Source organism: Ascaphus truei, chromosome 16 (genome assembly GCF_040206685.1).
Source record: "Ascaphus truei isolate aAscTru1 chromosome 16, aAscTru1.hap1, whole genome shotgun sequence".
Taxonomy (NCBI): domain Eukaryota; kingdom Metazoa; phylum Chordata; class Amphibia; order Anura; family Ascaphidae; genus Ascaphus; species Ascaphus truei.
This window is the reverse complement of record NC_134498.1, coordinates 43,962,415-43,989,235: the sequence shown is the minus strand read 5'-3', so window position 1 is coordinate 43,989,235 and position 26,821 is coordinate 43,962,415. Positions and strand designations below refer to the sequence as shown.

At 42.1% G+C, this 26,821-nt stretch overlaps 1 protein-coding gene across 2 annotated transcripts; it reads left to right on the top strand.

Moving 5' to 3' along the window:
* Positions 1 to 1,495: 1,495 nt before the first annotated feature.
* On the top strand, positions 1,496 to 24,121 carry CUL4B (cullin 4B). 2 transcript variants are annotated; one of them, XM_075573398.1, is made up of 21 exons: positions 1,496 to 1,647; positions 2,312 to 2,686; positions 5,471 to 5,586; positions 6,071 to 6,175; positions 7,039 to 7,107; positions 7,882 to 7,955; positions 8,347 to 8,509; positions 8,624 to 8,713; positions 9,685 to 9,767; positions 9,970 to 10,037; positions 10,404 to 10,522; positions 11,675 to 11,867; positions 12,610 to 12,714; positions 13,407 to 13,517; positions 13,781 to 13,866; positions 14,829 to 14,936; positions 15,494 to 15,607; positions 17,451 to 17,556; positions 17,674 to 17,846; positions 18,662 to 18,814; positions 19,629 to 24,121. In XM_075573398.1, exons 2-21 carry the CDS (start codon positions 2,506 to 2,508, stop codon positions 19,722 to 19,724), a joined length of 2,313 nt encoding a protein of 770 aa, XP_075429513.1. In that variant the 5' UTR covers positions 1,496 to 1,647; positions 2,312 to 2,505; the 3' UTR covers positions 19,725 to 24,121. The 2 variants fall into 2 exon arrangements, with proteins under 2 accessions (XP_075429513.1, XP_075429511.1); XM_075573396.1 differs by lacking the exon at positions 1,496 to 1,647 and adding an exon at positions 1,706 to 1,851.
* Positions 24,122 to 26,821: the final 2,700 nt, after the last annotated feature.

Sequence of the window (26,821 nt, the reverse complement as noted above, 5' to 3'; positions counted from 1 at the left end):
GGTTCAATTGCATTTCCACACTCCAAAGAGATCTTGGGAATCTTCCAAAGGGGAGAGTAAAGCGACTCCCTCCAAGATGTCTAGTGCGAAGGAGTATTCTGAGGATAATACTCCACAGGGTCCTTCAAAACAGATCCCCTCGACGCCTAGGAGCTCGGCTCCTAACCCTGTCTTCAATGCGACCCTAAGCAACCGTTGCTTTAACGGCCACAAAGAAGGTCACTTCGCACTGAACTGTCCAAAGTCAGACACTTCCACCCCAGGAACCATGGCCTTCATCGTGCAGTTGACAGAACAGCCATCCACATCCTCGGATAGTGCCCCTACACCTAGCCCCGAAAAGAAGCCCCAATCAGATGTCTACAATCGAGTAGGACCAGCGGCCATAGTACGAGTACTAGTGGAGGGCATCTACTCGTCTGCATTGCTGGACACTGGGTCGCAAGTGACCATCATCTACCAGCCATTTTTATGACCAAAAGTGTCTGCCAATACAGTCGGCAGAGAAAATGAAATTTTGGGGTCTTGGAAGCGAAAACGACCCCATTGATGGCGTGATTCAAGTGTGGTTGGATATTCCGCAGCTCAATACCAACAAAACCCACTCCATGGAAGTGGAAGCCTAGGTATGTCGCGAGCCCCGGGAACATCCAAATTCACCCATCCGCTCTAATACCACGCCAAGCAGCACCTTGGTACTAGAGTACCCAGGCAGGTACCTAATGTGCACCTTCATCTACAGGGACAGGACACCAGGGGTTATTGGTGCCACAGCCACAGCACCCTCAGTACTTTGGGGGAACTACCACGTGTTGGGTCACTGGGTTTATACTGTGGGTACCGGTTATTGTATGTTATCTGTGTTAGTATGTGTGTACAGTAAAGCTTAGTTATATACATTGTGTGGTGTATTACTTATTACTGGGTATCATCGGTTCCTGTGAGGGGTTATCCCACCAACGCTGGGATCCCTTATTGGTGGAGGCGCTGCACACAAGGAGAAAGAGCTCACCACAGGCTTCCAGAGGCGGAGGCCTCCTGTGAGCAGACAGGTACAGCAGCACGTGTAGTTGCCCGCGCAGTTCACTTAGGCATAGGGAAAGGAGGCTGCACACATTATTTGCATTTCATAGATACTATGCATGTAATTTTCATAGGAAATGTATATACAGTATCTGTATAATAATTGTTTTACATACACACTTTGCATATACATTATAATGATATATAATTACTTGCTTATGTATTAGCAATAACGTTATTAATATGTTCTCCTTTTTGTATATTGCATTGTTGCAAAGATGCACACATGGTATGCAGTGAGTGCATAACTAGCAGCCAGGCTGGTTAATTAGATGAGCGAGGTGCATGTTAATGTGCAGGCATGTTATTTCCCAGCACCCTCCTAGTTCCCATTGTTATCTGCGGTGACGTCACCGGCGCAAAGCAGCTGGCACAGGCGCACACACAGCAGCTAGGGGGGACGGGGATGGGGGGGAGACGTGCCTTCCAGCACAGACAGGCGTGTTTAATAAAGATCGTTGAAGAGAGGGGGGGAAAAAAATCTGCACGCGCCACAAGGGTGGGAGGTGCGCGCGCTAGCTCTCCAGCGCGAGACGGCGGCACGCGGAAGACATGTCAGCTCAGGTAAACCAATCAGCGCCTTCTCCAAGGCTCTGACGTTTAAAAACGAGACGGGCGCCGCGCGCGCGGCCCTTTTTCCCGCCTCCTCCCCCCCCTCTCCTCCCTAGTCTGCCGGGACCAATCAGAACGCAGCTTCGGGCTGACGGAAGGCACGGATGAGGCCCGCACGGTCGGGCATTATGAAAGACCTCGCCGCCAGCACTTCCGGTCGGTTTTTAGAGGCCGCGTTGTCTTCCCAGTTGTTATTATTCACCGGGAGTAGGGGAAGCTGCCCTGGGAGAAAAAGGAGTGGGGGGACCGGACCGGTTTCCCCCTCGGGCCTCCCTTCCCTCTCTCCCTTCCCTCTCTCTCCCCACCCGGGCATCCCTTCCCTCTCTCTCCCCACCCGGGCCTCCCTTCCCGTGATGCCCTGAGAGAGGAAGTGAGGCCATCTTTCTCCTTTTTTTTTTTGTATTGACAATAAACAAGTGGTGGGGTCACAAGTGCTGAAGCCGTACCGGGGCCTTCCACCGAGCAGGCCAGAGAGATCAGAGAGCGAGTGGGAGGGAGGGAGCTGGCAAAGGGGTCTGCAGAGCCAGAAAGGAGAGCTAGGAGACCCCTCCTCTGTCTCTGCTCAGATAAACATAGGCTGCAAAGGCTGACTGTGGTGTGTTCATGTTTTCCGCAGGTGTATCACCCCCTAGCCCCCCAGCTCAGGAGGTCAGGCCAGAGACCAACAACGCCTCCAAGAAGAGAAAGCTGAACAACGGCGAGAAGGACGACTTTGATCCCCTCTCGTCCCCCAAAAACTCGTCCTCCAATCATATCCAGAAGAAGCTGAGGTTCGAGGACACCTTGGACTTTGTAGGGCTCGATGTGAAAATGGCCGAGGAGTCCCCCACGTCTTCCTCAACCCCCCAGCAGCTGAGGAGTAAAAACACGCTCGTCTCCCCTGTGGCCGCCGGTCATCACGCCAACGGGCTCAACAAAGCCTCCGCTGTGCCCAGCTTTGCCAATAGCAAGCCTGGGTCAGCCAAGAAGTTAGTCATCAAGAACTTTAAAGGTAAAGAAGGCCAGCTGCCCGCCTTCATGCCCGCATGGCCTAACGATGGTTTAAAATGTTGGCAACTGGGTTTGAAGGGCAAGCTACTGATTTGGGGGGTTTGTGCGACCCCTGACCTGCTAACCCTTCTGCTTTGCAACGTGTTGCTGGCTCCTCTGAGAGTGAGGGTTAAGGAGCTGAAACTTGTAGCGTTACTAATGAGTGTTTCTGCTTTATTTTCATTCCACTGAAATCATACTCTTTAGCGGTAGAACAATTTCTTGTCGCCCCTTTCGATCGAAAGATTCCTGGTTCAAATATATCACATATTCATCTCTTTACTGCAGTGGTGACTTGTATTTTTGGGAAAAGTGTAGTTTCGGAGTCATGATGCCTGTTTTCTGTGGCTTAACTATAAGGTTTCTGCGGTTTGTTAAACTTTCTCTTACGATCACCGGTCCTGTGTCATTGTGCAACTTCATTTACAAATATAGGCAAGAGGAGCACTACATTGTCTGCACATGATGTGATATGGAGCACATTGATGGTATTTAAAACCATGTTTTCTATCTGCTAGTAATTGTAATGTTACATAAAATGGCTATAAAACATTTTATTTGAGCCATATAATTCCAGATAATCTCAAATGTATGGATTAAACCAATAAAAGTGGCTAGGTGTAACAAATTAGCTGGGACAGAGTGGGGTGTTAGATTATATGAAATAAAAAAGGAGTCATACTACATTACAAATCATTGAGACCTTGCTTGAAATACAGTACTATGTTATGCTTTGCATGCCACATTTCCAGTGTGGACTCCAATACTGACTTTTATCTAATTTCCTGTACATATCCATTTCTATTTTAAGAATGACTGTTGCAGTGAGAGACTGATGGAGACCCAGCTAATGAAACAGGTGTTTCCTCTTTGCACAAATTCTACTTGAGGGTCTAAACATTGGAGGCAGGATACAAGCAACCAGACAAATGCAAAGATCAAATCTATTTTGTCTATAGTAGTAAAATCTGTGAGGCACCTGAACAAAAAAGTCTGAGAGGTTTGTTTACAATAATCAGTAGGCTTATGATAATGAATCAAAATGTATCACTGTACAGAATCCAGATTTGAAAATCTACCTAAAGCAACAGAATTGTTGCTCTAGGCAGATGGACAATGTTGTGTACATGTATGCTCTCAGAAGCAGGGTTCTCATTATCTTATGTTTGTGCTTGTCTGTCCTTGCTTGCATGTCAGTCTATGTAATTATTGTCACTATGTACCCCACTACACCTCGCTGTGGCATATGTTGGTGCTTTGCAAATTGGACCACAAGGCCTGCAAATGTATAAATAAACTAAATAAATGGTAGGTGTTACTGCTGCTTTGCCATCCCTCTTGTGGGGTGTGTAATTTTAAAAAGTAAAAAAGAAATGGTGTTGAACAGACAATCGCCTATTTTACAATACACAAGTGTTTTTCAATAGGGGCTCCTTGGAACCCTTGAGTTTCCCTTGGGCATCCCTAAAAGGTTCCCTGCAATTTTCAGGTCATTTGAAAATTGTACCAAATACAGAAGAACTTACAATACATCTGATCTCAGGCACGCTATTAGGGAGGGTTGAAGTTCCTGAGAATTTCACATAGGGTTCCTTAATGAAAAAATGTTGGAAACCACTGCAATAGATCCAAAATTAAGGATGTTTGCACAGTGTTTATTAAACTTAATGCTGATTTCAAACTTTTTCATGTATTTGTTTGAAAACATGAAACATCTTTTAGTTTCTGAGGTTACCATTGTAACGTTTACACTGCACTGAGCTCTGGATAACTTCATTTTAACCTACCGGACACTTTATACTTCAGATGCTTATCTCATGAAGGATCAGATTAAAAATATATATAGTCTTGGAAAAGGCAAGAATAGATCTTAATGTACCAAAATAAAGATCAATGTGAACTGCTGCTTTTAAAGACGTTGGAGACATTCTAATAAAGCTCACCACAGTAAAACAGTTTCTATACCCCCCGTGTGTAGTCACAGGTAATATATGTATGTATCAGATATATTGATCCCTGCAGTGGTTAGACTGAATTACTACATTCAGCGTCAGATCGGACGCAGGCACCTTTGTATATTTATAACCAAATTCCTAAAAAGTTCATATAACTTTAGAGCTGGCACGTTTGGAGTAAATGCTGCATTGTTGGATGGTAGGATAATGATTTGTAATCCTTCTGCTAAACATGTATTGTGACCCACACATTGTTTTTCTTATACGGTTATGCAAAATGGTACTGATGCACTTATATGTGGGTTGCACGTTTTTATAAACAAATGTGAACTGTCTTGAATGACGTTGGTAATTTCTTACCAAGGGCATTGCTGTATGGACAGTGTTTTTATATATGGTTTTACTTCAAAAAAAAAATATATATATATATATATATATATATATATATATATATATATAGTGAGATGTCGAAATAGCGGTCTGTGAGTAGGGTTACTGTCTCCGCACTTCTTTAACCCAGGCTGTGCTGAAAAACTATGTAATGCGGCAGGCATAATCCTATAGGGGACCATGTTAAAATGAACATGAAGTGAAATGACGCACTGTGCTCATTTGCATGTCTTTTTTTCCCAGAATCCCTGGCTGCAGTGGAAGCGCTGTATGCTAAGAGATAATGGGGAAAAGCAGGGTTGCAGACCAGTCGGACGTGAATGTGCTCACAAGTGATAATTTTACTCGATGTACCAATTCCTTTCCCAAGTGCGTATTCTTAATGCAGTGTGTGTTTGCAGATAAACCTAAATTGCCTGAAAATTACACCGATGAGACGTGGCAAAAACTGAAAGGAGCAGTGGAAGCCATCCAAAATAGCACTTCAATAAAATACAACTTAGAAGAATTGTACCAGGTTAGTAACTTGTATTTTGTAATCTTGTTTAATATAGTTATGAAAAGTTTGACTTGTCAGCAGTCACACTTGGCTCTTTGGATCAGTGGTGGCCAACTCCTGTCCTCAAGGGCCACCAACAGGTCAGGTTTTAACGATATCCTTGACTGAGCCACTGATTGAGACACCTGTGCTGAAGCAGGAACATCCTTAAAACCTGATCTGTTGGTGGCTCTTGAGGACTGGAGTTGGCCACTTCTGCTCTAAATTATTGCGGCCTATCCCAGCAGCAAAAACTTTAAGACCTGTCAATATATATATGTATGTATGTATGTATATATATATGTATATGTGGAAATCTGCAGATGTACCTGATGGTGTTTATTTAATAACTATTGTCAACCTGCATATTACACAGACAAAAATGTATCCCAAATGATCAGATTAAACGGGAGTTTACAAATAAAGTAATTCTTCCTTGTTCTTGTTTACATGTTTTTTTTAGGCTGTGGAAAACCTTTGCTCTTACAAGATATCTGCGAACCTCTACAAACAGTTGAGACAGATTTGTGAAGACCACATCAAAGCACAGATACACCAGTTCAGAGAATATCCTTTGCAGCAGGGGTGCGCAAACTGGGGGGCGCCCTGTCGGGGGGGCGTGTGTTTGTTTGGGGGCGCAGGGTTTACAGAAGCCCCTTGCGCTTCCCGAAGGCACTTAAATGAAGTGCCGGGGAAGCGGTGAAGGCCTCTGTAAACTGCGCTTAGCTCAGACTGCTTCTGGAGATGCGTCGCAATGGCAACGCTGCGTCATGTGACGTCACGTTGCCATGACGTCCAGACGCCGGAGCCGAGATGAGAGGGGGGGGGGTGTAGAGGGGGGCACAGGAAAAAAAGATTGCGCTCCCCTGCTTTACAGTACCATCTGTATTAGAACACAATGTGTGAGATTGCACAGTGAGGTTTATATACCTGTAATAGGGAGGAATGACCTGTTGGAAACCCTTTGCTGCCATATACGGAAGAGTACTTTCTGAGTACGTCACTGCTTGTGGGGGATAATAAGCAGGTTTGTACTGGAGCTGGACACCTTTCCAAATGCAGCCTGTGCTCTGGGCCTCCCTTTTAAGGACATAATGTTAACTTAAAAGAATATAGTGTTACAAAAATACAAGTAAGTTCTGAAGATCGTTTAAGGTAATGTATACTTCTAAAGAGAATCCCTGGAAACCGCTATAAACCACACAAACTAAGCTGTGTGGGTACCCCAGTGTTGCTGTGAGGGTTTGCAATTCTTCTTTATTCAACAAATAGAAACGTGTTTTTTAACAGATCACGTGTATATCCTGAGCTTTACCGTGCAGTGTGTGAATTCTGTGTATGGTTTCCAGTTGAAAGACGCACCTGTAATTAAAGTTGAGGAGTCTGTGTTGCTAAATTCTTTGGTCACACTTCCTTAATGCATCAATCACAGATTCATTGGATAGCGTTCTTTTTCTTAAGAAAATAGATAAATGCTGGCAAGATCACTGCAGACAAATGGTAAATAAATAACTATTCGGTACTACTGTGTTGTCGTCTTTTAAAGGCTCCTTAAGCTTCAGGTAATAGGAGGATGTGTACGCCCTTGGGTGCCGGGAAGCCGTATACACACACTCCCAAGCAAGGGTGCCTTGAAGTCCAGATTTCATAGCTTGCTGGCGAAATACACTAGAACAGGGGTGGCCAACTCCAGTCCTCAAGGGCCACCAACATGTCCGGTTTTAAGGATATCCCTGCTTCTGAACAGGTGGCTTCGACTGAGCCACCTGTGCTGAAGCAGGGATATCCTTCACCTGACCTGTTGGTGGCCCTTGAGGACTGGACTTTTGCCACACCTGCACTAGAACATAATGCCGTAGGCTCTATGCCCCGAGTGTGGGGTTGAAGCTTTCTGATACTGTGTACAGTGGACTTACCAAGTCAGCAGTAAACCTAATTTGCCAATTCAGCAGAGGGTCTTTAGTGTATATCCCATTACTCTCGTATGAAAGCAATGACGTGCCTATGAGTAATTCTGTTCGCAGACCTCCCTTCTCTTGAGTTCATTATTCTCAATGTAGAAAGAGAATATGGGGGCTAATTCAGTTTAATTCTCTATCACAAAAGCAATAGTTTGGGGGCTACAGTGTTTAACCTCAATGGGAAGTTCTGGGCCATGCAGTAATAATGGAAGTTTCTGTGGGGCTTATCTCCCTGATTATACAGATACACAGAACTAGATACTAGGAAAGGTCTCTCGACGTCCAACAAACATTTAGTCTGTTCTCTTCCCAGATCATGATAAGGAGTATCTTTTTATTTCTGGATAGAACCTATGTTCTTCAAAATTCAATGCTGCCATCTATTTGGTAAGTGCCATTCTCTTATCTGAAATAAGTATGCATATAGGGAGGGAAAAGTGTGTGTGTGTGTGTGTGTGTGTCACACTGCATCCTAAGGGAGGTAAACATGGTGGTTGACGTGTGATAGTTGTCACAGCGTCCTATTTTTTATATAAAAGCCAAACCTTCATTACATGGAGAAAAAAAAGTGTTTAGTTCTATCTTTTATCTTCGAACATCAGAGTACAGGGTTATGGAGCTGTCAGTGTTTGGAAAGATTGTGCTGCCCTGAGATAAAATACAATGGGGTTAGCCATCCGCTACATTAAAGATTGCAAAATCTGTGTTGCTAAAGGATCACGTGTGTTACATGTAAACTATACCCTTGGCACTTAATATCTTATTTGTATTATTTTAGGGATATGGGTCTAGAGCTATTTAGAACCCACATAATCAGTGATCAGAAAGTTCAGAACAAGACAATTCATGGCATTCTTCTGCTCATTGAACGCGAACGAAATGGAGAAGCCATTGATAGGAGTTTGTTACGAAGCCTCCTTAGTATGCTCTCTGATTTGCAAGTAAGTGCTGCATATATAATGCGGATGGAAAAAGTACTTGGCTATTGTTTTAAGATCAGGTTTGATTGGCTTTTGCACACTATATTTATTTTTTTTATTTGTTTTGGGATCTAGATTTACCAAGACTGCTTTGAACACAAATTCTTAGAAGAAACGAACCATCTGTATGCAGCGGAAGGCCAGAGGCTCATGCAGCAACGAGAGGTGTGTTTGGAGTCAAATGTGCATGTGAAGCTGCAATTCTGCTAGTCTTTGCAAGCCACACATGCAAATTGCATCTTATTTCAAAGCTTGAACCATCTGATCTTTAGATGCCAGTTTGAATAAGTAGGTCACTTTCTTCTGAGACATGACTGGAACCGGTGTGGTAAGCCCCCAAATTCTGTCAACTGTGGAAGTGTAAAGGCAGGACTGATCAGAGTAGTGTTTACAGCGCTTATTTGGTTTGGAGACTGTATTGGCCATGGTCATCCCAAGCTGTTATGTAAAACCGACTCCTGATCTTATTGGGCAATCCTTGTTTCCTGAAAGCTATACGTTTTTTGGGGAGTTTTAACGATGTTGCTGTTGACCTAGGTTTCCTTCAGTAAAGCAAGGAAGTGTCTGTCTAGCTCAGTGGTTGGCAGCACAAGCCCTCAAAAGGCCCACACCTAAACATAAGTTATTTAGGAAAATGGGATTGAGCTATTATGGGCCTTTGTTTGTAGCTACTTTTAAAACAGAGACAATCAAACCAAGGAGAGAAGGCAATATCGGTTACCCCCCAGCTGCAGCCACTTAACCTTTCCCAGAATTCTGCCTGACTGGCGGGGATAGAGGGTTGTAGGTGAAGCCAATAGTCTAGACGAGGACTTGACCACTCCAGAAGAGCCACCAACAGGATATCCCTGCTTCAGCATAGGTGGCTGTCGTTGACTGTCAATCAGTCGTTGATTGAGCCACCTATGCTGAAGAAGGGATATGTTTAACCTGACCTGTTGGTGGCCTTTGTGGACTGGAGTTGGCCACTCCTGACCTAGCCTTTCTTGGGGAAGATTGTCCCTCTATGTATTTGAATCTTTTATTAGCAATAATTAGGCTTTTGTAGATGTTGATATGCTGCGCGGAAATTAAGTTACTATCTCTAACCGTCTAGTGTACAATTAGCAATAATTGTTTGTTTTTGCACTGTACAGGTTCCACAATACCTTCACCATGTCAACAAACGCTTGGAAGAAGAAGCGGATCGAGTCATTACATATTTAGATCAGAGTACCCAGTAAGTGGTTTCTGTGTTATTTTTAATACTAAAATTCCCATTTGTTGAAGCTAGGAAAACAATGCTTGGTAATTGTGAATCGTTGTCGAGATGGAGGGAAGAGTCCAATGTTTCTGCTTGATGCAATTTGTAAAAACCAAATGGCAATAAAGTACGTTGTTGCATAAATATCAAATAATAACCATTTGCGTTTGCTGTTTAGGAAGCCATTAATTGCCACTGTAGAAAAGCAACTTCTGGGTGAACATTTAACAGCCATTCTGCAGAAAGGTATTTCCTTTTTATATTTTTTGCTTTCACAAAAATATTGCACGGAAACGCCACTTTTTTCCCGCCTGGGACAAAGGTGAAAGACCACGGCTGCTGCAGTCACTGCTCTGCTTTCCGAAATGGCACTTCGGAAAGCAGAGCGGTGACTGCCATTTCTGCCTCCTGAAAAGGTTAGGCAGCAGCCGCCATCTTACCTGCGTTCCCCTCTCCCACACAGTGGACGTGTGCCCTCGTGATGGACCGATGCAGACTTCAACTCCCTATAGTGTGTGCAGTGTTATACTGAAGCAATGTTTTCATGTTTGTCTATAACCAATGGACAGAAATTAATGTCTAATGGTTTTTGTTTTTTGTCTGGCAAAAAAGGTTTAAATCACCTTCTCGATGAGAACCGAATTCAGGACCTTTCTTTGCTGTATCAGTTATTCAGTCGTGTCCGAGGCGGGGTGCAAGTTCTGCTGCAACACTGGATTGAATATATTAAGGTATTGCTTCCGAGTCTCATTTTCAGAGGTTGCATTTAAAGGTACATTCCCCCCCATCCCCCCAAACCAATTGAACTCACAGTAGCGATATGTCTAATGGGTAATGATATGGATGATTCGCATCTTAAAAGAAATTCGGACAATTATACATCTTTACATTGTTTTGACTTCTAGTGTTTACATAACCAAATGCTTTACCTAATCTGTCCTGATTGAGGGACCCTGATCCTCTAGCACTATTTTTTTCTTTCTATAAATTGAATATGATGCAGCTATTGTCCATTTTTAACTGTCTAAGTTTAAAGAAATATTGTCACAGCACCAATTGGTTAAATTTTCACGTTGTGTGTTTTTGTTTTGTCTTTTTTTTTTTTGCTGAGTTTTCGTCTGTTTCCCTTGGATCGGCTGTTATCTTGGCAGCATTTGTCTTCATGACTGGTAATGGCACTGGCCATTTTAACCTCCCAGGAAAGAGCTCTTTTTTTGTTGTTTTTTGTGTAAATTCTTTATTTTCAATGTTATAACAATTGACAAATACATAAGTCAACAGACAGTTTAGATTTTATACTAAGATATCAAATGAAATATATAAAATACAATAAACTAACAATAGCATTAGACACTAAAAGATCAAAAACATACACGAGTCAAACCCTAAATTATTAATCAAAATTATCATTCGTATCCTGATTTTGGTAGTTATTTTCCCTTTCTATTTTCTCTCATAGGATGCTATTATCTGCATATTTACCCATGGTAGCCGAAGGATTTAGAATTTTAACATTGTATCTCTGGTTATATACGATTGTTCCATTTTCATAACCTCCCACAATCTCGAATTCCATTGCTCTATAGCGGGTACCTCTAGTTAGGAAGACGCATTTTCTGTGACGGATATCTCTCGATTTCCACTACTGAATGTAAAAAAAAACAAAAAAAACTGGGATTGCTAAACAATGCAGAAAAAGTCTCTGCCACGAGGAAAGAAAGACCTTTATTTGTATGGTAAATGCTGCTTTTTAAGGGTCACATTCTTTCACGCCGCGAAGTGTATCGGTTTTAGTATGCGTTGCATCTCCTGCATCGAGCAGAGTGTTTTCCTTTACTTAGTACTGGCTAATTGTTGACTGTTCCATCTTCTGTGTGTTCCAGGCTTTTGGCAGCACTATAGTGATAAATCCAGAGAAAGATAAGACTATGGTCCAAGAGCTGCTGGACTTTAAGGACAAAGTGGACCATGTTATTGATGTCTGCTTTCTGAAGAATGAGAAATTTGTCAATGCCATGAAAGAAGCATTTGAAACCTTCATTAACAAAAGGCCAAATAAACCAGCAGAACTAATTGGTACTTTATCTCACACTTCTTATTTTTGATATATGTACTTATTTCTTAAAGCTGCAGTTCAGACAATATCCTGCATGTGTGTTTGTTTTAATAAATCAGTTCTGTAGTAAGAAAAAATACTTTTAGCATTTTCTGTTTTTAAAAAAACAACTTTGAAAGACCAATTTTCTTGTATTCTATTTTAACAGCCATTTGCTAAGGCACTGCCCCTTCATGTCCTGTCACAAGCCCTTGCACACCCCTTTGTCAGCCCTGCCCTCCCTCTAGCACATGTCAGTGCAGGAGTGCTCATTAATATTCATGAGCTTCCACTGAGAGACAGAAGCAGAAGAAAAACAGATCCCTTCACTAATTATGTCACCAAATTTCGCCGATCAATACATGGAGAACGAATTGAGCTGCAGCTATACAGTTCTTTAGGTAATTAGAGATTGCACACATGAAACTATTGAAGTAAAAAAAATAAATGTAAAAAAAAAAAAAGGACTGAACTGCAGCTTTAAATGAATGCATGATGTTTTGTTACTGTGCAAACCCGTTCCCAGTTTCTCAATGCCTGACATGAACCCTTAAACATGTAAACACAAAACAAGTCTTGTAAACAAATTAAAATAAGTATTTATTTTGAATTGAATAACCAATGACCTAAATCATAACTAGGAGATGATCATAAATGTAACAGTTTTGAGACCGTTGAGAGATTTCTTAATGTTTATTGATTATGTATGTTTTTCCTTTTTAGCAAAGTATGTTGATTCAAAACTTCGGACTGGAAACAAAGAAGCAACGGATGAAGAGCTTGAAAAAATGTTGGATAAAATTATGATAATATTTAGGTTTATTTACGGTATGTGATATTCTATGCAGTGACGCTTAAATGTGGAAGAGGAAAATATTATTAAGGATGAAAACATAGTATATTATAAGTTTAGCTTTTTGCTTTAAGTTTGACGTATTAATTTCTGTACACCTATGAGCTGTGCCTTACATTTACCCATACATTACCATGTAATAGTAATGTTATTAAACCTTCCATGTGTACCTACAGTAATGCTATGAAGTTCGTAGGCTTCAACCATAACCACGTTTTTGACACTAGCTTGCTCCATCAGGCTGTAATAAACAGAATGCAAAGGTCACTAATGTACTCTCTTGCTGGGGGGCGTGAGATTTTCTTGGGGGGGAGGGGAGGCACGGTGCTTAGAGGCCCCGTGCTCTTACCCAAAACATTTAAATTAAATGCTGGGAGTGTGCACAAGGCCTCCATCTCCCTTACCTTGTCTCCGGTGGCTTCTGGTGACGCATCGTCATGGCAACGCAATGTCACATGAGGTCATGACGCCAGAGAACAGGTAGGGGGGCATAGAGAGCAGACAGGGGGGCGCAGACGAAAATGTGTGCACACCCCTGTTCTATTGTATTACATATCAGAGGCGTGTAAACTATTGGCCTCAGTAAATGCATAACATGCACATTTACAAACGGTACATCATTCTAAAAGATAAATGCTCTTCAACAATATTTCGATGCCTCTTACAGGAAAGGATGTTTTTGAAGCCTTCTACAAAAAAGATTTGGCGAAGCGGCTGCTGGTTGGGAAAAGTGCTTCCGTAGATGCTGAAAAGTCCATGCTTTCCAAGCTTAAGCATGGTATGTGTAAACTTCAGCTTTTATTTTCCCGTTGTTTGACCATTATATAGAAATGTTAAAACTTATGAGAGTTGAAATAGTCACTGACACATTGCTAAAGTCACCTGCCAAGCATTGCGTCAATGTGCTACAGACCTTGCTGACAGGGAAGTGGTTAAGTTATGCTATGTATGTTTATTTTTTTCCTTTAGCACATTGCTTGTAATCTTTGAATCTATCGGTGTAAATGTTCACCTAGCATGAGAATACACTTTGTTTTCCAGAATGTGGAGCTGCCTTTACCAGCAAACTCGAGGGGATGTTTAAAGACATGGAACTGTCAAAGGACATCATGGTTCACTTTAAACAGGTATATAACTAATTCGTATTTTAGAAGCCTTGTTAATGGATTTTACCAATAGTAAATAAAAAAGATGCATGTATTTATTTTTTGTTTTTTATTATAATCCCATGTGACCCCCCCTAACACTAGGCAGAGCCCCTTGGTAGTGACCTTTATTGTGTGGGATTTCAGGGCTATGTCTTTATCGAAGTTGTACATTTTGATGAAGCTTGGTTCCTCCTTAGTGTTTTGCTCTGTAGGTTGCTACCGTAGGAGCCTTTCGGCTAAGGTCCCAGTGCGGGCGGTGCCTGGCTGCGCTCGTTCCCGGCAATCAGCGCGACCAGGTGGACTGCTGGCAACTCTCGACAAGGAGGCGTGGCGGGGGCGCAGCCATGTCACACGGCTGGTTCCCCCTCATTGGCTGAAAAGCCGCCATGACGTGGCCAATGCTCGGCCGCCGCGCCAAAAGACAAAATTCTTGTCTTTTGGCAAAGGCGGTTGCGTATTGTGCCGGGGCGCGCAGGCAGCTGCTGGGGCCGGCCCCATAGAGGGCTGTACCTTGTGTGGGCCGCCCACTGCGTCGCTGTCACCGAGGACAAAGCCCAAGGCCCTCAGATATACATGCGCTGCGCGGGCAGATGGGCCATTGCAGCCGTGGGTAGGAGCTTCACCTCGTCCCCTCCAGTCGGCTTCTTAATGCTGCTGAACACTGTCCCATGCTTCTCTTTACACCGAGCTAGTGATTAGCATGGTCATTAGGCAGCTGAGGGAGCGGGAAGAATGTACAACTCATAGCAGCCACACCTCCACACTGCACGGAGGAGAGTGAGCCGCTGGGGCGGCCAGTGGTTGAAGGGCCTCGGGTAAAGCCCCCTGTGCTGTTTCTTGTGATGCCATCATTAGTAAAATGGTCTCTAATTCCTTTGTGTAACTGATTATAGGTCTGATATTACTATGAGAACATAAAAGTAAATAAGTGTTTCTTTCAGTATATGCAAAATCAGAATGTCCCCGGCAACATCGAGCTGACAGTAAATATTCTCACTATGGGATACTGGCCGACGTACGTGCCTATGGAAGTGCATCTACCTGCAGAGGTAAGAGTGTTAAATGAGCAGAGTTTGGCTAAATACATTTTTAAAGGAATGCTCCAAGTTAAATGCCCCCCTTTTCTGCATGGGGGGAGGGGGGGTGAGTGATGCGTCTCTGGAGCGCCCTCAATCTCTCGCATAATGCGGATAAATGGGAAACCACAACAAATGATGCCCCGACTTTCTATTGTCATGTGGGAGGTTTAAACCTCCATTTTGTTTCCACTGGATCGGCTGCACCTTGTATCCCGCGAGGCAGGGGGTCCCCGGAGCTGAAATGAATGCTGTTTGCTCTAGAGACCCCCTGCTTACTCATACATTATACAAATAAGTAAGAAATTGGGATGTAGGGCAGGGGCTGGCAACTCCAGTCCTCTAGGGCCACCAACAGGTCAGAATATCCTTGCTTCAGCACAGGTGGCTCAGTCTTCGATTGTAGGGATATCCGGAAAACCTGACCTGTTGATGGCCCTTGAGGACTGGCGTTGCCCACCCTTGTTGTAGGGTGTTTAATTGGGGATGTACCTGCATTCACTTACATGCTTTTTATTTGTGTATTCTAGATGGTGAAACTACAGGAGATTTTTAAGACCTTTTATCTAGGGAAGCACAGTGGTCGAAAACTTCAGTGGCAATCAACACTAGGACAGTGTGTCTTGAAAGCGGAATTTAACGAGGCAAGTTTAAACCGTTACCCATGCAATTTCTCAGACAACATTGGATAAGGCGTATATTTCACAGCCGTATACTACAGATGTGCAGGCCTTGGTATAACACAGGAGAAGCCAATTCCAGTTCTTAAGAGATACCAACAGGTCAGGTTTCAGGACAACCCCTGCTTTAGCACAGTTGACGACTGAGCCACCTGTGCTGAAGCAGGGATATCCTGAAAACCTGACCTGTTGGTAGCTCTTGAGGACTGGAGTTGTTTACCCCTGGTACAGTAGTAGTATTGAGGGGAGGCATTTGGACTTATGTGGAAGTTTCACTTTTGAACTACAATTTTTCCTGCGTTTGGCCTAAATTTAATGTTTGCATGATTCCAGTTCCCTGCTCTTCTCTTTCATCCCTTGCATTAGGGTTCAATATTGGCTGTGCCCAAAATAGTCATTAGTCTTAAGGCGTAGAGATGTGTACATTTTTGTGTGAACATTTCACAATTTTTAAAGCATGGGTGGGTTTCTTACTGGATTTTTATTTTTACGAAAAAAGAGACAATTGCTGTTTCCCCTCTGAAATTTGGCACAATTTGGTGATTTTTGTAAAGATTAAAAAAAATAAAAATTGTCTCTCGATCTCTCTCGATCTGCAACTCTGCTTTTTGCCATTATCACCTAGCATACAGTACTCCCACTGCAGCAAGGGATTCTGGGAAATGGCCTGCAAATGAGTGCACATAGATAGATAAATACATAGATATATATCTATCACAAAACAATATAGACATAGGAAGAAAAAATAGGAAATTAAGGTACAAATAGGTTAATGGAGTCATTGTTGTGTAAATAGATCGCAATGGAGTATAGTCCTGTGAATAACAAGAGGGGGGGGGGGGGGGGGGGGAAGCCACATATGAAGTACTGATAAAAAAGGTATATTTGCGCAACAGATGCAAGCTAATTACAGGGTAGCAGAGTAAATTCAGCAGTGTGGGTGTTTGCCACCACACAGGCAATCAGACGGACATATGAACAGACATGTCTTTCTTTCCCCTCCGATGTGCTCCTCCGGTATAGCTGTTACACTCCTTGAGCCCAAATCTCGCGGCCTTTCCTTTCCTCATTTCCTCTTTTTTTAGTTCTAGGAGTAAAGCAGGGGTTCTCTGGTGCTCAACTGTTAATTTCGGCTATGGGGACCCCCTGCTTCCAGAAACGCCTCCATAGGTGGTGCTGGTAACCATGTTTAAATAGCCCATGTCAAGCAGGCCAATAGGAAGTCGCAAGGGATAACATCACGGCTTCCTATTGGCCAGCAACTGAGCTGCTACCTGCAGATGGGTGCCCCCCCCCCCCCCTTCAGAGGTAAGTATCTCGGGAAGCAGGGGGTCCCCGATGCTGAAATTAACACAGTTGAGCTCCAGAGACCCCCTCTGCTTCAATCGGATACTAAAAAACCATTGACTGCAATCTGCAGCACTGGTCTATGGCTGCGCTTATAGTGCAGGCGCACAACATCGCGCGCCGCGAACACAAATGTGTGTGCCTTAATGAGGCCGCCCATAGTGCGAGCGTGCAGAGCGATCATGTGCGCAAATTTTGAAAATGCAATTCAAATTGTTTTTCCTGCGCGACGGCTGCGTCACGTGATCGGTTCAGCCAATGAGGGCGAACCAGCTGTGTGACGCGTCTGCCACGCCTCCCGGTCACCTCACAATAGCCTCCAGCTTGGTGCATGTTTCACGCGTGCGTGACATCACGCGGTCGGGCGCGAGCATGCACTATCAACGCAGCCCAAGAGAGTGTAGCGCTGCTCCAGTTTGTAATGCTCACCTCCTGATGTAACTTACTTTGTTTTCTCCAGGGTAGGAAAGAACTACAAGTTTCACTCTTCCAAACGCTTGTGCTGCTGATGTTTAACGAGGGGGAGGAGTTCAGTTTTGAAGAGATTAGACAAGCTACTGGAATAGGTAGGTGCGCATGACATCTTTCACGTGTCTTGTTTGTGTGGGGTGTTTTTGTTAGTTCTTCACTTGTAAATAGAGCTAACTATTTTGATTTGATTTTTTTTTTTTTGCCTTTGGCAGAGGATGGCGAATTAAGACGAACGCTTCAGTCCTTGGCTTGCGGCAGGGCCCGAGTTCTCGCCAAGAATCCCAGGAGTAAAGACATAGACGATGGCGATAAATTCACTTTCAATGATGATTTCCGGCATCAGCTGTTCAGGATAAGGATTAATCAGATTCAGATGAAGGAAACGGTATTTAGATTTGTTTTTTGTTTTTTTTACACTTTTCTAAACTCCTTAAAGCTGCAGTTCAAGCCCCCGTTTTTTTTTTTCTTTTTCTTCAATAGTTTCATGTGGTCAATCTCTACTTACCTAAAGAACTGCATAGCTGCCGGTCAATTCGTTCTCCGTCTATTTATCGGCGAAGTTTGGCGACATCTTTAGATCTGGGGAATGTAAATGGTTGCTATAGGAACAAACATGCTTGTTAAAATAGAATACAAGAAAATTGGTCTTTCAGAGTTGTTGTTGTTTTTTTTTTTTTTTTTTTTAAACAGAAAATGCTAAAAGTATTTTTTCTTACTACCGAACTGATTTATTAAAAAGAACACACATGCAGGATATTGCTTGAACTGCAGCTTTAACATCACTCGTGAGCAGTTATGCAATAATTGGCCAGGGAATATTCTTGGCATCTTGACTCCATTGCATGCTGCAATATTGTGCCATAATGATTCTCCAAGATTCAAAACCTCTGCAAAGATTAAAGCAGCCTTCCTTCCTTTTTTTTTAATATATATATATATTTATAGTAAGGGGTCTCCGTAGCTGAACTGCGTTAATTTCAGCTCTGGGGACCCCCTGCTCCCCGAGATACTTAACTCCGTAGGGGGTGCCGGTATCTCTGCGTGCGAATGCCCGTGCGAAGGCTATGACATAATCTTTCAGTGATTATGGGGTTAATAATTAATAGAAGTCAACTACATTGCAATCTCTTCAAGACAATCTGAAAAAGTCAGAACAGTGACTTTTGTTACCTTCTTACACTTAATGTTGCTTTTATTAAGGTGGAGGAACAAGCAAGCACTACAGAGAGAGTTTTTCAAGACCGACAGTACCAAATCGATGCCGCAATCGTTCGAATTATGAAGATGAGGAAGGCACTTAGCCACAATCTCCTGGTGTCAGAGGTGTACAACCAACTTAAATTCCCAGTGAAGGTATCTATATGTATAATTAACGAGTGTTCGTCTGTCACGATGTCCTACAACATTTTTGCTACCTGGTCATGTTATACATAAATGGCAAGCATTTTAGTCGTGGAGTTTTCAGTTATTCGTGGAAAACTAGTCGCAAATAAAAGGCACCCGTGGCCTGGCTGCATGTTTCTTCCTTTTACGTGTGTGAGCATGCAAAGTTAAGCAATCCGCTTTACAGAACGGAAAGGTTTGGTTGTATTCCGGTCTCCAGTTCAAGATACATCATTAAAAAAAAAGCTTGGTTGTACTTGTATAAAGCTTTTCATGCTCCGTGTGTGATGAAACGCATGTTAGGCTGTAATCCGTTTCATCAAAGGAGTCAAACTGTACATGCCGAGTTTGTCTTCAACAGGGGTGACCAACTCCAGTCCTCAAGGGCCACCAACAGGCCAGGTATTGTTGATATCCCTGCTTCAGCACAGGTGGCTCAGTCAGAATGACTGAACCACTGATGGAGCCACCTGTGCTGAAGCATGGATATCCTTAAAACCTGAGCTGCTGTTGGTGGCCCTTGAGGACTGAAGTTGGCCTCCCCTGGTCTACAAATTCCTCTTTTGAAAGTACTTGGCCACCGCTGGTATAAATAGACAACTCCAGTCCTCATGGGCCACCAACAGGTCAGGATTTCCCTGCTTCAGCACAGGTGGTTCAATCAGTGGCTAAGTCGTTGACTGAGCCACACGTGCTGAAGCAGGAATATCCTGAAAACCTAACTTTATTATTATTATTATTTTTAAGTCTGCAAAATTATTTAATACGATTTTTGTTTTTGCAGCCTGCAGATTTGAAGAAGAGAATAGAATCCTTAATAGATCGGGACTACATGGAAAGAGACAAAGAAAACCCAAACCAGTACAATTACGTTGCATAAAGAGATGCCCGTCTTCCTCTCTGAGCACCTGGCATCACTCAGTTGCTAGTGGATAATAAATACTAGCGTGTTGATCCATTAATTAACTTTTTTACATCAACGCTAACTGAATGAAAGCCGCGTGTAACGAAGAACAGGTTATTTCCGCAATTAAAATGCCCATTTTAAAGAGTACAATTTACATTGAATAAGAATGCTGTTGACCTCTGCATGTTATTTAGGATGATGTGCGCAACACCTATAAGAACGTATTATTCCCAGAGTTCTGTTGGCTGTAGAGGCTGAAGATAATTCAATGTGGGTATGGCACATTTTCATGCCTCACGCACTTATGCTGAATCTGCATAAGTAACCACCTCTACTCCTTGAAGCTGCATGCCAACCTATTTACAATGTAGCCAACTAGATGTGAACAGACTGGTGCAAAATAGGTGTCTCTAAAATGTCCTAAAGACATTTTAGCCTGGACATTGGGTGCTTCGATCACAACCAAAACAGGGAGGCAGTGTTGTACGTGGGAAGTCCAAGGCCTGTTTCCCATCCCACTGTGGTCCCCATCGTCCAATGCTCGGCCGCTAATGCAGTTTCCCACCTCCTCATCACCTGGCCTCAAACACCTGCTGTGTCCTTCCAGTGAATGCCGGGTAACACCGTTCTCCCCTGTGTGTGTGCGGGCTGCGACCTGCTAATGTAGAGAAGAGGGGAGGATTGGGACTGATACCTGATGTGGGCTGACCAGGGCTGGGTGCTCATCTGGGTTGTGCAGCAGGTCACTCGGACCCTAACAGGAGGCATAGTGCTCAAAATGTCTCTTGGTGAGGATGTATCGAGCGTTTGATCGTACTAGTCTTACTGCGTAAACTATCTTGTTATGACGTCTAAAACTACTAGTCTTACTGCGTAAACTATCTTTTTATGACGTCTAAAACTGTGTAACTAATTTTCAAGTCTTTCCTGAGCACTAGGATGGAATGGAGGTGCAGAGAAGGAACATCATGCCTCTTTTATTGCTATTCGGCTAAACACTACATGATCTAGGTGCATGTTCAGCAAAACACATGGCTTCTGGATACTCTCTTCTTCCACAATTCCAAATATATTATTATGGAATTTGTATACATTTTAGCACAGGTTGCTCACATTGAAAGCAACTCGGGGAGATTAGAGACTGGTACAAAAAGCTGCTCTAGCATCTCAAATCGTGTGAAAGGGCAGTGATTTAGTATAAAGTTCTAGTAGCCATGCCGGGCCTGGAGAAATTAGTCACAGCTTGTGAGCCTTTTTTTTTTTTTTTTTTTTTTTGTTATTTTTTTTTAATAGTCAACAAGTTTTGGAAACCTCGCTTAATGTAACCTCATCTGTGTGTTACCACCGACTAGCATTTCTTTAATGAGCCCTTGCGTTTTTGGAATAGTGTGTGTATTTATGTATATATATATATATATATATATATATATATATATATATATATATATATATACACTGCATTCTAGAGACTAAATTGTATCCATGGGTACTAGGTATTTTGTGCCTTTTATCAAACACTTAAGAAGAAATTTCCCAGAATTTTAATTTGTGCTACCGGCAGATATTGTTTTTGTTTTTTGGGACTTTCTTCATATTTGTTGGGCGGGGAGGGAGAGAGAAGTGATTGCATTAGGCTGTTATAAAAATGAGTTCATATTTCACCTATGAGAAATCGGGGAGGCTGGTTTCAGTCCATGTATTAGCTGAAGTCACACCTTTGCTCAAGTTCCCCAAGTGTTCAGCACTATATCTAGCTTTTGAATCCATTTTGTCAGAATCCAATGCAGCCATGTACAGGGTTACCAATGTTGCCTTTTTTGTTTTATTTAATGAATTTAAAAAATCTATAAGAAACCCTACCCAAGAGCTCATTTTAACTGACAATCCAGTGTGTTTCGCAGTGCTACAACTTGCTGCGCAGTTTTTCCCTATGAGGGTGCTTAGACGTGCGCATTTTAACTTTTCAAATCTGCAAAATGCATGGTGTAAATGGTCTTTGTTGTGCAGTAGCAATCTACCCATGAATTATAGTTCATTATACTTGCCACATCAAATGCATATATATCACCCATATTATTCGAAGCTGTGGGGTTAGCTTTATTTTGGTTTACTAAATTATGCCCGTGGCCATGTCAAAAATGAAAAGGCCTTGTTTGGGAATTCCCATATGTTGGTGGTTTAAGGCCCTGCGCAGTGATTAGCTGCGACTGCCATCTGGTTGCCGCCGTAACCAAGGTCATCTTTGCTGACCTTCAATATGTGTCCTGCGGGAAGTCTGTTTAATTGTAGCCATGTAAAGGTTGGCAACATTATGGCTTCTTTTTTTTTTTCTTTTTTGTAAATCAAATCTGTAGATTGCATAAGAAGGAATGAAGATGTAAAGTTGGAGTGCTCTGTTTTGTGCCTCTCTAGAATTTCTTAATGGGCACTGTTTAAAAGCCACAATGGCATACTGCTGCTGCAGCATATTGTTTATCGGAAACATTGCAGTTTGAATGTCATCTGGAAATGGCGATTTTTAAAGGTGAGATTCTATACACGCTGAAGTGAATGTGGTTTTCGGACAAAAATCCCCATTGAAATGTATAGTGATTTTTGGCTGCAAACGGACACGCTTCAGTGTATGTAGAACAGGGGCAGTCAACTCCAGTCCTGAAGGGCTTCTAAGAGGGCAGGTTTTCAGAATATCCCTGCTTCAGCACAGGCGGCTGAGCCACCTGCAATGAAGCAGGGATATCCTAAAAACTTGTCCTGTTGGTGGCCCTTGAGGACTGGAGTTGCCCACCCCTGTGCCAAAGACTGTTTGGCTCTGCAATCGTTAAACCCTTCTATGCTAAACATCTGCAAATTGTTGTGCTGAATCTGGGATATCCTGAAAACCTGACCTGTTGGTAGCCCTTGAGGACTGTAGTTGGCTGCCCCATGATATAGAATTTTCCCCTAATGGTTCAAGATGTGGCTGTTCATCCCGATTCTGAATCCTCCTTTTGAAATCAGACTGTAATTTGCAGAATACACCTTTGGAATATATTGCAATGTTCTGTAGTAGTATACAGCAGTTCTGCATTAGAAATAGTGGCCCAGCACCTTCCTGAAACTTGCATGAATCTCAGCTTTTTGTCACCTATAAGTTTAGTGCTATTTAACTTTTAGTTTGGGGGGGCAGTTGTTTGATTTTTAAATTAATACCCAAAGTATTTTTTTTCTCTCTCGCTGAAATGTACCAAGACTACTTTTGTTTAGTGCTGTGGAGTAGGAAAATGTTGTATCTGTTTTTTATATCGTTTACACACAGGTGCCAAAGTAAATTCAGCGACTTAAGGAATCTAGTGAAATAACATTACAGTGAGAAATTATATTTTAGTCTTGATAACATAGATTGTTTTACGAAGGCAAAAGTTTCCGCTTGCAACAATATTTTCTTAGCTCTTCATTTTAATTGTTTTATTTGTGACCAGTGCACCAAACGCTTGTTCGTGGCAAAAAAAAGTGTGATGAATTAAATAGCACACGGCTATCTTCTAAAGTAACAGAGGTAATCAATTTTAAAATTATAGCACTAAACAGAGCTTGGCTGCAAAATGGGAAATAAATGTGTAAGTGGTAGCAAATTATCATTTGCACCACCATGTTAAAGCAGGGGTGGGCAGCTCCAGTGCTCCAGTGCTCAAGGGCCACCAAAAGCACAGGTTTTCAGGATATCCCTGCCTCAGCGCAGGTGGCTCAATCGAAGGCAGCCACCTGTGCTGAAGCAGGGATATCCGTAAACCCTGATCTGTTGCCCTTGAGGACTGGAGTTGGTTAGTCAACAACTGACCAACTGATTGAGCTACCTGTGCTGAAGCAGGGATATCCTGAAAACCTGACCTGTTGGTGGCCCTTGAGGACTGGAGTTGCCCACCCTTGTGCCAAAGGCTGTTTAGCGCTGCAATTGTTAAACTCTTCTATGCTAAACAACTGCAAATCATTGCGCTGAAGGAGTTAAATGATGCAGGGCATTGCCCCTCTAAGAGTACAGCAGCATTCAGAAATGTAATATACTTTTCATATGACCATTGTCTAAGAGAATGTGGAGTGGAAAAAATCCAACCTTTTTGGAGCATTTTCACTCCAATCATAGATTTAAGAAAAAAAGTACCTGTTGAATGGATCAGAACGTAATGTGATTTTGAAAGGTGTGTGATGGCACAGCATCCTTTTAAGGCAGAAATTAAACCTTTTTAATGTTTCATAAAACAAGTCTGACCTGGGTACAAGGTCTTTCTAAGTTGGTAAATAATGTAAATATATGTCCCTTCAAAGAAGAGTGAGTCTGTTATCTAGGTATTTTGTGTCATTTATTAAATATTAAACCGTTTTGTGTTGCTAAATTCTTGTGACCTTTTTCTGTGCCTTGGATATTCTTGTTGTCTTAGCATTTTATAATATACTTTGTGAAACTAATCTAAGTGACTTCAAACATGGTTGTCCCCAGCTTACTACAAAACCTTACACCATTTCTGTACTCTGGTTAACATTATCCATAATCTACTTTTAAAAGTTCTACCAGCTATCCCAAGCATATTTGAAATTGCTTTGCTGTTTTTGCTACAGTCCTTTCAGCTTGCAAGCTGTTCTATGCATTCGTTGCACAACTCGAGCAAAGAAGGGTGGGGAGCCGTGCTGGTAGGACCATGTAGTAACAGAGGGAGAGCGATTGGTGGTATGATAACTTTTATTGCACCAACAAGTAGATGATGTTTAAAGCTTTCCAACCTCTCTGAGTCCTTCATCGGGCCCTACCTCTACCCTGAGAGGTTGGAAAGCTTGTAGCATATCAACTACTTGTTGGTGCAATTAAAGGTATCATTCTCCCTCTCCATCCTTTTATTACACAATTCATGAAGAAATAAACATCTACATGTATTCTAATCCTCTGAACCAAACCAATGTTCTGTTTTTTGGGTCTTTTGCAGTGTAGAATGAGCCATGTGGCATACAGAAGCATTGGTGTTTGTTAAACTGCATCACCGGCTAATTGGTGTCTAAAAGCAATAAAGAGATGCATGAATAATGTCACAGTGCGCAAGTGGCGATCCAGCGCTACCAGACGGACAGAGTTCGTCGTGCTAGTGACTGATCGGCTCTGAGACTTGAATGAATAAGGTCTCGGTAACAGGATAGCTCTGCGCTCCTAAGCATGATATAGTGGGGGAAATTCCATAGTGAAAGTAAGTGAATACAAGGAACAGCACAGCATGATATCGATTTTAATACAATATATTTCACCTTGCTAATGTTTGACTGAAACGGTGAGGTGAAATATATTGTTAAATGTATCGCGGTATGCCGACCTTCCTTTTCATCTAGCTCAGGGGCAGCCAACGCCAGTCCTCAAGGGCCACCAACAGGTCAGGATTTCAGGATATCACTGCTTCAGCACAGGTGGGATTGATTGAGCCTGCTGAGCTGAAGCAGGGATATCCTGATGACCCTTGAGTACTGGAGTTGGCCATCCCTGATCTACATTGATTCCAGCTATATTCAATAACCGGAGATGACTCAGAACTTTGGAAGTAATTTGTTTATAAACAGTCATGTCACTAAACTACTGGAATACACATGAGCAAGAAGCGTTGCAGAACGGTGTTTTTGAGGAATCATTTGTTTTAAGGCAATCCAAGCAGCTTAAAAAAAATTGTTTTGTTTTAATAAAGGCAGCCTTTGATAAAAAAATTTTTTTTTATTGAAAACGAATTACCCAAGATGCCAATAGATTCGTTCTCCTGTTATCAATCGTCAAATTCCTGCTTCCCAGAGTTCAGTAAACCAAACCGTTGCCTTTCAGTTTCATATCAATACTTCAGTTTGGGACTCCAGCTACAATCTATTCTTATTACAGTGACTGTAACAATAGATTATGTTTGCTGCTCAAACTGCTGGGAATATTGGCAACAAATAATCACAAACAGGAAAGTGTTGCAAAGATCTTGCACTGCTGGGGAGGTGGGCTAAAACCTGATACAGAAATCAAAGGATGCCCAGTATATGAACTCATTATAAATGGCATAGAGTTGCATTTTAAAATTAAAACCAGTAGTATCTGATCGCACATAACTGAATTATTTTACAAAAACACAAGCATGATATTGTTTACATTGCTCCTTTTTTAAAGAGTAAAAAAAAACTTCCATAACAATGAGGGTAACCGCCTTTTAAAAACTAATAATTTACCGCTTTGTTTTCAGTAGGGTTGTAGAATCATTATTTTGGAAGCGCTGTGCAAAGTTTTAATAACGCCAACTTAACGTTAGGTTATTGCGTAAACACGAGTTAGAGGCAATCCAAGCGGCACCAAAAAAAAAAAAGCCTTTGGTTACCTTTTATTGATATCTACCTAAAATGCTGATTTATTCTCGTGTGATTGATCAGCAAAGATCCTGCTTCCCAGGGTTCATTAAATGGCTGCCTTTCCGTTTCAATCAATCCTTCAGTCTGTAATTCAGCAGCTACATTGTATTCTTATTACTACGGTAATATTATCTATTGTTACAGTTTGCAGCTCAAACGCATGGGAATATTCGCAGCAAATTATCACAAACAGGAAAGTGTTACAAAGATCTTTCGCTGCTGGTGAGGTGGGCTAAAGCCTGCTATAGAAATCACAGGATGCTCAGTATATTAAACTCATAAAAATGGCATTGAGTTGAATTTAAAACAACAAAAAATGCAGTAATTATCACATGTATGTGCAGTAATTATCACATGTATGCGCTGTGAAGTGCTATGTACATATAAAGACATACATACACCAGAACAGATTTATTTTATTTTTTGAAACATGTAGGATATTGTATTCATTGCTCCTTTAATATTTAAAGTACAACGGTGTCGCTGCCATTCCTTAACAGCATTACTTTTTATAAGGGGAACATATTTGGCAGTGCAGTATAACATGAGTTTAAAACATACACAAAAAAATAATGAAATTGATAGCAAACAGCAAGGAGATCATTGCCCTGAAAGAGCTTAGAATGCCATGTCTCATAGGCCCTTCCAATTAGAAGCTTGGTCACAACAAGGATCCCATG